General features: G+C 40.0%; 1 protein-coding gene across 1 annotated transcript in view; it reads right to left on the bottom strand.

Annotated features, from left to right (window-relative positions):
• The window catches only part of kcnn3 (potassium intermediate/small conductance calcium-activated channel, subfamily N, member 3), an 83,987-nt gene that overhangs the window by 67,619 nt on the left and 2,630 nt on the right, over positions 1-13,738 (bottom strand). The window contains exon 3 of the mRNA XM_059339022.1: positions 352-447. Coding sequence (XP_059195005.1) covers positions 352-447 — 96 coding nt within the window. The remainder of the gene's footprint in view (positions 1-351; positions 448-13,738) is intronic.

A 13,738-nucleotide genomic window follows, 5' to 3' on the forward strand; every position in this document is an offset into this window, starting at 1 on the left:
TTTATTACATTTTTAACAGGGTAACTAGTAATCTGTAACCCATTATATTAAAGTTCCCAGGACTGTTGATTAGTGAGCTTTACAGGCGCTAGTAGGCAGATTTTGTTGCACTTAGACAGAGCCTAACAGGCTGTTCCCCCCCGCTTCATGTCTTTACGTTAAGCTAAACTAATCGCCTCCCAGCTCCAGCTCCATACTCAACTCACAGACATGAGAGTGCTATTGATCCTGTAAGTCTCAGCAAAGCTAGGCCACTAGAGCTACCAAAATGTTGAACACCTGTCTGTGAGTTGTTTGTGTCAGCGTGTTTACAGGTACGTCTGCGGGTGGATTTATGTGCATGTGTTTTACCTGAACTTCCCGTGCATGGTAGGCTATGATGAGGCCCAGAAGGATGACTGTGGACAGGCTGATCAGACACTTCAGGGCCAGAGAATACATGGAGCTCTGCAGAGAGAAGAAATGGACACACACAATACAATGTTGGTTTAAATATTCAGAGTACAAAAACATCTATGAACATCATCCAGTCCACAAGTCTGGCTCAGCTTGGAGCGAGTCCCAGATGTCACACCACGTCCACCGTCACTGCTCTGGCATGTGTACCATAGCAGCTCTGCCTCAGCACAGACGATAAGAACTAACATTTACAAAACAGACTTTCTAACGTCGAGCAGAAGTAGAATGGAAGTATTCCAGCCGTCAATATCACTGCAGCCGAGCTTTAAATCCTCTGCTCGTCTGGATTCATAGGGCTTATAATCAATGCACTGGGGAACTTCCGATCAATACAACTCATAGCACTTCAGTGGCTTCTTTAACCCTCTCACCTCACACACTCAACGAGATATCACACACATGTCTGCGCACACATGCACCAACATGTCCACACATAAGCACATTTACACAGGAACACACAGTTGCACTTAATCTGTGATAACAAATACAGATTATGCAAAATGTTTATTAGATTTATTCGCTGTTCTCTGGTGACTTTATGTATTTATATCGGAATATATTTACACTGGTAAGAGTATGTTTGGTTGTGTATGAGCCGAATGTTTTGTGGGAATTAATGAATTAATTATTTCAGGTGCTGTCACATCATCAGAGTTACGTTGCTGAGGGGTTTTTGAATTAATGCCTTCTGAAACATTCTGGTACACAAACAAAATACAGATTCTGTGTTGGAAATGCTACTCCACTTCACCTTCTGTTATTCTGTGTGCTTTCACCTCATCCGTAATTGTCATGCATCAGGAAACCTTGTTAGCCATGCTGGTGGCCTGGCTCTCTAGGGACGGCAGTGTCAGTCTGTCTGTCTGTCAGTCCCATACTATTGGGTTGATTGCCATGAAATTTTCGACACACATTCACGTTCCACACAGGATGAATCCTACTGACTTTTTTTTTTTTACCTTTGACTTTTTTTCCAGCGATATCAAGTCAAAGTTTCCACTTATTCTAATGACTTCCTGTAGCACCACCAGCAGGTTGAAGTGGTCGGTTCAAGACTTGAAATCTCTCGACTGCTACATGATGGATTGACATGGTATATGGCACAGAAATTCGGTTTTCCCACGATGAATCCGATACTGACTTTGGTGATCCCTGACTTCCCCGGGGCTCCACCATGAGGATGACATTTTGGGTTTTAAGTTAAATATGTCAGAAACTGAATGGATTGCCATAAAATCTGGTAAAGGCAAAGAGAGGGGAAAAACATTAAAAAGTATTCGGTAACAAATTACAAATACTTGCTCATTAAAATGCATCATATAAATCGATACGGTTGCCCATGAAGTTGGAATAAAATATTTTTTTTACCTCTTTCCATGAAATCATAGTGACAAGGTGATTTATTTTTGACAGATAAAGTGTATATTTTCTCAAAACTTTATTAATCAATCTCTTCCAAACATATCAGAATTAAAATGAAACCACAACTAACAGAGGATTGTGTCTGAAAACAAAATTAGTAAAAATTATTCCAACTATATGGGCAACCGTGTACATATATGTACATCTATGCACATTTAGGGCATTTAGAAGCCTCTGTGGGTTGGACCTTACCTCCCCTACACTGAAAGAAGAGCTCTGCTAATTTCCCATATATTTGAAGTGGCTAATCAGGATTACTTGGAGACTGTGATTTCAGTCGACATGCTGGGTGGGTTCTGTCAGTCAAAGTGACTGTTGACAAATCCAAATGAAATGCAGCTTTTAGTCCACAGCTGATGCTTTTATAAGAGCAGATGCCTTTTATAAGAGTGATGAATATGAGTGCAGTTGAGTAAATAGATTTCTAAGATCTCCAACTTTACAAGTAAAAAAGACACAAGATAGTACGATTACAGCAGAGTATGATGCAGTACAAAATAGTAGTCCCTTGATTTGGAAAAGGGAAAAACTCCCAAACAGACAAACAAAATACGGGCAAAAAAAACAACCTTTTCACAATAAAAAAGAAAGAAAAATATTAGACCACCTTTGTTTTCTTGTTCATTTTAACGCCTAGTACAAAAAAGGTACATTTGCTTGGACAAATATAATAACAACAGAAATAGCTCATAAGAGTTTATTTTAAGAGCTGATATCTAGCCATTTTCTATGGTTTTCTTGATAACAACCAAAATCATTATTATTATAGTTACTATATATTATATACTTTTACCAGGCATTAAAATGAACAAGTAAAATGAAGAAATCAAAGGTGGTCTAATAATTTTTTCCATGACTGTATGTACAGATGTGCAGTAAGTGCTTCGTAATGTTCTCAGACAGCAGGTCACTGTAGTTTTTAGCTAATGTTAATCGAACTGGTATCGGGGACTGTTTTCAGTGGTGGATTAATTTGCCTTTGTACCTACAGTAGGACGGTGTATGAAGGAAGCCAGTACAACAGTGTGGCAGTAAGATATATCAGGCTTTGGCTACTGAGGCAAAGCTTGTTAGTGTGATGAATTCGTCTTTCTTTGGATCTGTTGACAAAAAGAAAAATATCCTTTGGTGAAAGAGGAAAACGAACAAATAAAAAGCTGCATGTACCTCAGGCAAACATAATTTCCCCCCCTTTGTCTGTTGTATACTTCTATTGTCATAAAAAAGGACGAATAAGTGTTTGACTGATGTTGGATTTTACCACAACTGGATTTTGTCATAGTTTACCAGGTATTGTTTATTCATTTTCAATGGAGAGTTTTAGTGTCAATATTCTATTTCTAAAGCTTTTTTCAACCTTCAGAAAAATATTCTGCACCCAGATGCACAATGTCAAGAATCAACATCCCAACAAAGCTTGTAATGTGACTCATTTTTCAAGCTTTAGAAATAAAATATTCATTTGTCCGTATCAGATCAAGGACTATGTTTTTAACTGATGAATGTAATAAGCCTGGAAAAAAACCCCAAAAGTTGCATTCATTTTCAAGGTCATGTGACGAACACAACTGCCTGCTGTCTTCTTCAAGAGAAGAGTTGAGCCACCTTAAGACTGCAGCATCTCAGATCAGATATAAGTAAAATACTGTTAAGCATTCATCGCCAAACACTCTCTTAATCTGAGAGTGCACTTTGAGTTTAGACACATATTACTCAGCCTTTCCTTCATGACGTTATTAAGCAGAATCTACATTGCATTCTGGGTTCATGAATATATATTGCAAGTCAGCCTCCTGGAAAATAGAATGTGTTAGTGTGTTACTGTGTCTATTTAGGGTCTCTGTAGATGCTTCACGGCCTTAATGGTATTAATGGTATTAATTCAGCGTCACACACACAGTCTAGTTTGTTAACTGAAACCTTCAGTTAAAGATTTCTGCTGAAAATGAGACAGTGTGTCTTTTCTTCCTTTAAACACACACAAACGTAAACAAACACACACAAGAAGAACATTAACTTTGTGTTGTTCATTTGTTCCTCATATCAATGTGGTCATGGGCCACTGCACCAGGCTGGAAAATACCCTGGCTTTGGCTCTTCGCTGATTTCCTCTATCAGCTGGCCCAAAGCTCGAGCTGTCTTTTCGTCTTTATTTGCTCGCGCTCGTTCCCTGTCTTGGTCTGTCTCTTCTCTGCTAACATCTCATTTGTACTCACTGAAGCGAACTAGGTGCAAAGGAAGCCAACATTGTTGTGCTAATGAGAAAAATGCAGACTTGTATTTCGGCAGCGTATCTGTTTGAACACACAGTCACACTGGTGAGCTGAAATGTGATTTGCTTGGAGTTTACTTCCTCTCTCTTTCACCTCTCTCGCTGTGTTTACCTCCAGACGTCTGCTGGCCGCTTGTTGGTTTTTTTCTCAGCTCTGTCCATCACACTGTCAGGAGCATTTTGTTTCTGCCCATTTCCCCTTCACTTACTCTGCTTATATAGTGAATGACTCAACTATATTGAGAACGTGTTTGCCTTCTGTTCATTTCAGCACTCTATATATACCATAACCACAGACAATTCTCCGTTCTAATTGGCTGGCAGGGGTCCATTAGTCTCTAGCAACTAACCAGAACTGATGCAGGTGTTGTTCTGTACAAATTCACCTGTATTGAACTCTAGAAGAAGACAATAGTGAGGCTTACAGTTTGTTCAACAGGGCTGTGCACAGCTGTGGACATGCATGTGGACAGCAGATGCACATACTAGGGATGGGCGTTTGGAAACCTGCCAACTTGAGCATATATAACGTTAACAATCAATTAATTGCTATATTTTTATACATATTCCAGTATATATAAAACATGCATACATATATATATATATATATATATATATATATATATATATATATAAATATATACATATAAATATATAGTAATATGCAAAAGCCTGTTTGATGCACGCTTTTATTTTGAAAGGACAAAAAGAGACTTCCTGCTGATCGTCAAACTAACTCTTATGAGGTGATGCTGTAAAGATAACGTTAAGGAGTTTTATGTAATCTTGCATATTTAAATGTGTGCTGTGTTTAAATACGTTTTGGATCAAATTAAACTAGTAATTCATGCTAGCAGGGTTTGATAAAGTAAGCTAGTTTTGCTCAAATTAATACTCTTGTATTTCTGTGCGTTTTATAATTAGGGACCGAGCACTGAAAGTGCGAGGACCCTACTGTAATTGTTATTGCAACTCTCAGTTTGCAAACTGTAGCTTTATCCAACTTAATTCTCAGCTCATTGGCTTATTGACGTACGGCCGCAGAATTGAACATTCTGAACAAGTTCAGTGAGTATTGATACACAGTCATAGATAAAACTAAAAAAGTTTAAAAAAATACACAGATCAATTAAAAATTCCACGTGATTGACCAAATTCTTAATGACCACTGATTAATTATTTCCATGTCTAAAAAGCTCAAGAAGAGCTCATATGTTTGTCATATTTGGCAAACGGGCAGCATCCAGTCTGAAAAGTAAAACTAATGCAAGAGTGCCTTAAAAACTTGCATTCTTTCTAATGGCCAGCAGGGGGCGACTCAACAAAGTCAGATTGCGTAGAAGTTTATGAGACTCTACAAAAGTCTCTTTTGTATGTGACGGCCCCATTTAGAGTAAAATAGATTAAAAAAAGGGTATGTAATTTGGCGTGGCTACCGTGTGATTGACAGGAAACTACCACAGTGCACTGTGTGTTTTCATCTTAGAACTTCTGACTCTTTCAGTGTTTTTTCAGTTCATGAAAGTTAATTGTAACATTTTGATCACCTAAAAATGTCTTATTCAGCTTTCAGTTGGTCAAAGACACTCAATGGAGTCGTCTATTTATTTATAATTACAGATACTAACTGATATAAATATACTCACTGAATGCAGATAGCATTAGAGTTAACTGATAACTTAGCATCCTCCTGCCTCCCAAAATGCCAGATATAAAAGCTTCAAACCCATAGTCCACAAAGCAATGGGCGACATCATGCTGATTACGTCCACTTCTCATATACATTCTATGCATTTGGCTGAACAATGAGAAAAAGATGTATAAAATAATACTGAAAAATATGGATATCAACTTACATCCTTGAAACAAGCATCCACTTGGCTTTCCTAGCACATGAGAACATGCAACTAACAGAAGCAACCATGCAAATTTAATCTTGAACCAGATTGTTATCGTTATTCTGGACAGAAGAGAAAGTTTTAAATTAATGCTAGCTTAAATTTGATGTGTACAATATTAAATATAGGTAAGATTTGGAAGTAGACCTTGATGGATCTGATCTCTGACAGTCTCTGTGTATGTCCGCATGCATGTGTCAAGTGTGTGCAAGTTTGTGTCCTTTCCTTCTTTTGTCCAGCTGTGCATAAGTGTGGGATTAGTGTGTATTGATCAGTGGCTTGGTGGACAGCATGTGGAGATAATGAGCTTTTTGAGCTTCTTTAGTTCAATCAGCAGTCAGACACACAGAAACACAGACACAGACACAGACACAGACACACACACACACACACACACACACACAGAACTGGGTAGTGTCTAGATGAGGTTTTCCCTGAATGTCTCCACCTTTATTGACACAGATGTGAGAGCAAATACACGTCGCTTAACGACACATTACTCACGTAGCGATAAGTCTCTCACTACATTTGTTGATAATGCCTATGAAGGTGTGTGTGTGTAGGTGTGTGTGTGTGTGTGTGTGAGATCGTGTTGTAATGAGTTAGCCTTGGGGGTCTCTCCCTGTCAAAGCAATGCCTTCTTGCAATCAGTCTCCAGGGAAACAGGCAGTAGACAGAGGAGCCATGTCACCTTACCAGGATAAACACACACACACACACACACACACACACACACACACACACTCAACTGCACATTGACACACACCATTACAGTCCTACATACTCAATTAAATCCAGACAAAGCGAGATGTGAATGCACACATACACAAGCAGGTGCATACATGAGAACTAATATGACAATGCTGAATACATTAAATCACACACACTCTATAGGTGTGTATACACAGAGGAGATGACGTACAACTGAAGTGAATGTTTGTTACCGGTGGATGATGCAAGTCTCAACACACCCAACACACACACACACTTAGAGAGAGAGGTAGCCTAGCCTTGTTACTGTGAAAGAAATGAGCATATTTGTACCTGTTAGTAGCAAGACCTGTGGGATCTGCCGTCCCTTAGAAGCCTGTGATCTAAAAGATGAAGGGAGTGTGGAGTGAAGTGGAGGAAAAGAGAGGAGGAGGAGGTGGAGGAGAGGAGAGGAGAGGAGGGGGAGAGCGGTGCAGAAGTGCTGAGATGGCTGATAGCTCCTTTACAGAATATGGTGGCAGTTTGTGAGTTTAATTCCCTGATGATCTTCATGAGCTGTCTGAACAGTAGCATGCAGCAACTGTAAGTGGCCTCGCAGAGAAAGGTCTGGAAAGGTCTCCTAGTAAATGTCTGCGAGAAATGTCATGGATAGGGAAGCGAGGGCGGGGAGTGAGAGACGGAGGTAGCGCGGGGAGAAGGTGGGAGATGTTGTAAGCCTGCTGAGACGTCAATGAGCCCCATGGGGAAATGGAGACGTATTCAAAACTCACCAGGGGGAGAAACATAAACACTCCCTGTAAGTGAGAAGAAGGAAGGAAGGAAGGAAGGAAGAAAAGGGAGAATGGAAGCGAGCGCTGCTGTTAATCTGTGAGAGCATCGACGCTTGTGGTGAGAAGTAAGTGGGCGCACGTTCACACATGATACCCCCATCCCTCTGCCTCTGACACAGCTCCCATCATGTATGTTGAGGTGTCAAGTGTGTGTATTGACAGTGTGACAGGTGAACAACAGCTGTGCTTTCCCTCAGAATAGCCATGTTCTATTAGAAGGCTGAAACATGGCGCGGAGCTGGGGCCCCTGAGGAGCCACATGGGCCGTTGTGAAATGATCTATTGATTTGACAGTGACACGCTGAGGTCCCAGGTGTCCAAGGGCCTCAGTTATTCTCAGAGACACATGTCCAACCGGGACTCCCTCCCCTTTAACCTGTTCCTAATAAAATCAATAATAGAAGCTCATAAAAGTGGCTTTAAGAGGAAGGTTCCTCAGACTGCCATTTTAAGTGCCAAGGTCCTGGGACACTCTTCATGAAAAGAGGCCAGAAAAAAGTTAAAGATGCAGCGTGATGCTTGACTGTAGATGTGAAGTATACAGACTCTCAAACATGTCTCTCCATAAGTTATTGTCTTCGATGCTTTTTATGAGAAAACTCACAATTCTGCCTGCAGTGCAAATTAAATTATTTCATGTTTATGAATTATTTCATCATCCAATATTCTTTCGGCATAATCAACAGTGGCTCAACCACTGTGATTGGACATGTACAGTAAGCTTACAGGAATTTACTGCCACCATCTATAACACTGAATATCAATGAGGGAAAAAGTATTCAGATCTTTTATTTGAGTAAAAATAACCAGTGTCTCGTAAACGTTCTTTATTTAAAATCTCACTGAAGTAAAAGTCCAAAAGTATTAACAGCAAAATGTACTTAAAGTATATTTTTAAAAATCACTGTTGTGCATGAATGCTCTATTGATCGTGCCCATGTTTTTGGTGAACTGAACGCATCGGTTTTCAAATTAACGTCATCGTTGTGAACTCCCGTGAGAGCTCACAACGATCCCGTTAATTTGTTTTGCACTGTGGTTTACAGAGCCTGAGGATTTATGGCCCCCGGCATGTGATGTTGTGCTGAAGTCTGTTTTCCCATCAAATAAATATCTCCCTGATGACCCCCCATCCTCTGTTGATAGGCAGGAAACACTGGCATGGCGAGTTCAACTGGTAATCCATAACGCAGGTACAGCTCAAGCCAGTTCATGTGAATATTTGAAGGAGTTTTATGGACAAATTAGATCAGATTCCAACCAAAATTTTTTTTCATGCAAATGCCCACCAGGTTTGAAAAAACAGGTCAGAACGTCACCGCCTTCTGCAACGAGTTTGAAATGACACATCGAGTTGAATTATGAGACCAGTCCAACCGGGAAATACCTGCAAATTAATGACATGAACTAGTTCATATTAATCTGTGTGAACTGAACTTTGAGCAAACTCTGTGAAGAGTGACACTGCACAACACTGCCTGAGATTGATATATTATTATACTTCATATTATTACATTGTTTAAACTAATGCATCAATGTCTATGTTTTGTTGTGGCTGGGTGAGATGGAGTAATTTCAACTCAAGAGTGTCATTCATTCGATTTTTTAAATTCATCACCTTCTCCTCAATCCAAAAAGTAACTTGTCATTATAGCAACCCCCCCAAAAGGTTTAAAATTGCCATGTGAAATTATGTAAATTAGAAGTCTAATTGTAGTTTCTTTCCACCACTGCTGAATATACAGACATAAACATAGCTTTTATCAGCATTCAAACTTATCTTACTGATCTTAAATATGGTCTTGATCACAGACTTGAAGTTAGACAAGATAATAAGTGAAGAGAGAAGCTATAATACAATGAATGGAACATCTCAGCTGGAGCTACAGTATGTGCTGACAGGGCCTGAAATCTGTTTCTGCACATGAACATAAGTATGCTTACTCACTATACCCACAGTCACGAACACCATGTCCTCCTCTGTTAACCTCTCCCTCTTTATCCTTTCTAACACACACCCAAACACACACACACACACACACGCACACGCACACACACACACACACACACACACACACGATCCAGCTCACCCTGTTTAGTTCCATTCTTATTCTTCATCTCTATTTTTGGGAGCAAGATGGAGCAGCTGGTTTGCTAGAAACACATACACACACAGTGACATTTAGTCCACAGCTATTGTCCAACACACAAAGATAGATAGATAGATAGATAGATAGATAGATAGATAGATAGAGAGATGGATAGATGGATAGATGGATAGATAGATAGATAGATAGATAGATAGATAGATAGATAGATAGATAAGAATGATAGCTTTCAGGGCATAAAAATAGAGCCCGACAGATATTGTCCTTTCAAAGGCATATCAGTATCTGTGTGTATGCTGTCTCTAGTCGCTTTGCGACCAATCAAAGTGTTAGTGTTAAGCGTTTAACACTACAGACTTTGCTCATTCACCCATTCACACACACATTCATACTGGTGGCAGACAGTCCCACTTGCCACCATTGGGAATTCATTCTCACACCAATGAACGCAGCATTGGGAGTAATTTGGGGTTCAGTATCTTGCTCAAGGATACTTCGACATGTAGGCTGCCACGGTCAGGGATCGAACCACCAACCCTCCAATCGGTGGGCAACCCGCTCTACCAGAGCTGAGCCACAGCCGCCCGGTGCTATTATGAGAACTTTTTTTACACAATATATAATGCAGAAAATGTTGTTTGGCATCATTTAGAAATGATGTCGTCTATTACTTTTTAAATATTTTTTTTAAAATAGACGTCAATTGATTGAAACTGAACAGGAATAATGTTTATCAAGCTCTTTATTTTATTCCTATTTATTTTTTCTTTTCTCAGTTATCATTTATAAAATGGCCTTAATATGTAATACACTTTGTATAATGTACAACAATGCTTAATATTATTTAATAAAGTTTTATGTTTAAGTAAGTAGCCTTCAGCGACCAGAGTGGCGAAAAATCTGTGCACAAAAAAGGTCTACTTTCATTCCAGCTCAAAAAATGTATATTGTATCTGCCGCCATATCGATTATCGATGCATTTTCTCCCTCAGTATCGGCATCAGTCTCAAAGATCCAATATCTAATTAAAATCAAAATGTGTAATTGAATCGTTTTGGGAACTAGTGGCACCCCTTATTAATAATATACGTATGCATGCTGTTAACATCCTGTACAGATGTGTATTTTAAATGCTGAAAAGTGATCTTTACCTATCACATTTCCTCACAAGCTCTCACATTATCTCTAAAGGATTCACCCAATATAGCACCTCTGAACGGCAGCATCCATTTCCAATGCGTGAGTTTGTAAGGCGTGAGTGTGCTGGGGTGGACAGTACACATGTGGGTGAGTGATTATCAATAATCAATACAAGAAATCATTGAAGGCCTCCCCCCTAGACTGGTTAAAAGCACTGCATGAACCTCTTCACTTCTCTCTGCCGTCCTCTCATCCATCTCCCTTTCCGTTCTCACTTTCATCCTCACGATCTCGATATCCATTTTTCACAACAACCAGCGGGCTTCTTTCCACCTCAATTATCTAAGTGAGGGCTTGAACTGTCTGATGGAACTCCGGTATGTGTTGGAGTCAAACCAAATCTGCAAACCATAAAAAAAGAAAGAAATATATAACTTGGCACTCGGCATTTAGAAATAAATTTTGAACACGTTTTTGCTGAATTATACTTAACTCCTGACAGGAGACAGTGAGGTGATACTAATCTTCCTCAGTAAGACTTTCTGTGGACTACATACCTTAATGAACATAGATTACCAATAGAGGGAGAGCACTGGCAAACACAGTGGCCGCCCTGCTCAAATTCAGAGCTGTCCATCAATCCTTATTGACAGACGATACCCCGATTCAGATGAAGACTGTATTGGTTGTAGCTTAAGAACCTAAATCAGGCTTTTCATTATCGCCTTTCCTTTTTTCTCTCCTTTAACAGCCTTTCATTTCTCGCCCAGCCGCTTCTCTCTTCCGATCACACTCCCCCAGTTTGACGCCCACTGGAAGAGCAGTGGAGCAGAGGGAGAGAGAAAGTGAAGGGGAAAAATGAGAGAGAAAGAAAAAGAAAAGAAAGCAGCAGGATAAAGAGACAGGCGTGGAGTTGGAATAGAAAAGAGATGGCAAAGAGAGAGAGAGAGAGAGAGAGAGAGAGAGAGAGAGAGAGAGAGAGAGAGAGAGAGAGAGAGAGAGAAAGAAAGCATAAGAAGTGTCCGCTGTCTCCTTCAGGAGGGAGAATAGGTCGACAGAAAGGGAGAAAAGAGGCGTAGGGGCTTGAGAGAGAGAGATTCCGACCATGAATTTTCATTAATGAAAAGACATAGCCTCTAAAACTGTGCTTTTCACAAAGTAATGAGTGGGAGATAGAGGCAAAGAGAAGAAGAAGGAAAGACACAGCCAGCAAAGCAGAGCGGGCAGATTGTTTCTAGCAATGACAATAACAGAGAGAGACAAGGTATCAACCGGAGACCACATACAGAACAGAGAAGGAAGGAGAAAGAGGAGAGAGACACGCCCAGCTGGCCTATTCTAATAGGCTACCTGTAAACCTGTGCTCTCACATGATCCCATATCCCCCTGCACATGATCAGTGATCCATGTATGACAGGCTGCATAAGTGGAAGTAATGTTTCCACCTTATTAGCTAAAGAACACCAAGCGTCTGTGACATGTCAGACTAAAAGGAGGGACGGATCGAGGGCAGGAGTATCTCTGCATCAGGAAGGTGAGCTCAACATGCTCCGGGCTCAATAGGACCCTGTGGCACACACACACACACACACACACACACACACACAGAACCAAAATAAACAGACAATAGCAGCCAGGGGCCGATTCAGCTTATTACACTCCCCATTACACAGACAAATGAGATCCTGGCCTCCTACTGATAATCTGCCCCCCATGTCCTTTGCATTGTTGTATTACATCATCTAGAAGCAGCAACTGTCAAGCCTGGTCATAACAGTACACAAGCCATCAACATGGGTATGACGCTGGTCAGCTTTAGTGGGGGGAAGCAGTCATGAATGAGGTGATTAACCGGTGAAAGCTGACTCTAATTATGTGGCCAGTGGCTGGTACAAGACAGCCAAAGTTTGGGCATCCTAGGTTAAAAAGACATGCTGGGCTGGTGAAGTGAAGCCAATGCTGAAGTGCTATAAACCTGTATTCTTTCTAGTGGCCAGCAGGGGGAGACTACACTGGTTGTAAACAGAAGTCAGACTGTATAGAAATGATCCGTCTTTCACTTGATTTATTACCTTAGTAAACACTTTTCTAATGAGAGTATGCTTTTGATCACTAGTCTTGTTAAGTCTTCTTAAATACAGCATGATGTTAATTTTGTATAATTATTATTATTATCTGTAATTATTTTTAATTAATTAATTAATTATCTAAATAGATGACAAAGCAGGATTTACTTTAGGGCATGGCTACCTTGTTAATTATGTGTAATTTGGCAAGGCACTAAGTACGTAAGTGAATAGTTTGAAATTGTTTTTGGATGTGATTCACGAACACTATGTCCTCCACACCCACAGTCACACCCACACACACACACACACACACACACACACACACAAACACACACACAGCCCAACCTATTTATTTCCATTCTTTCGATTCAATTCATTTTATTTTTTGGAGCACAATTAAAGTGAATTTGTGGATGCACCATGCTAACCATGCAAACTGGGATTACTTAGTAACTGGCTAACTTTACCCCAGCTCCTACTCTCCTACAAAATATGGTCATAAAAAGCTAATATTGTTATGGCCAACAGTAGTCCACAAACCAATAGGTGACATCATGGTGGCGACTGACACCATCTTTCCAGCTGGAGACCTTTTTAAAATATAAATTCCACTTTTCCACTGGCTACAATGAAACCAAATGCAACAATGACCCAAAATGAGCCAAAGTTAATCAAGGAGATTCCTGCTAAGCACCAAAGTACAACTCTACAACCATGTGGACAACCTGGTGTTAGATTGATTGACTTTGTTTACATATTGAGGCTACATCAAAGGAGCAATCTACCAACTTATTATTGCACTTCCACATAATATGTGAACTTTTCAGAG

Source organism: Centropristis striata, chromosome 8, assembly GCF_030273125.1.
Source record: "Centropristis striata isolate RG_2023a ecotype Rhode Island chromosome 8, C.striata_1.0, whole genome shotgun sequence".
Lineage (NCBI taxonomy): Eukaryota > Metazoa > Chordata > Actinopteri > Perciformes > Serranidae > Centropristis > Centropristis striata.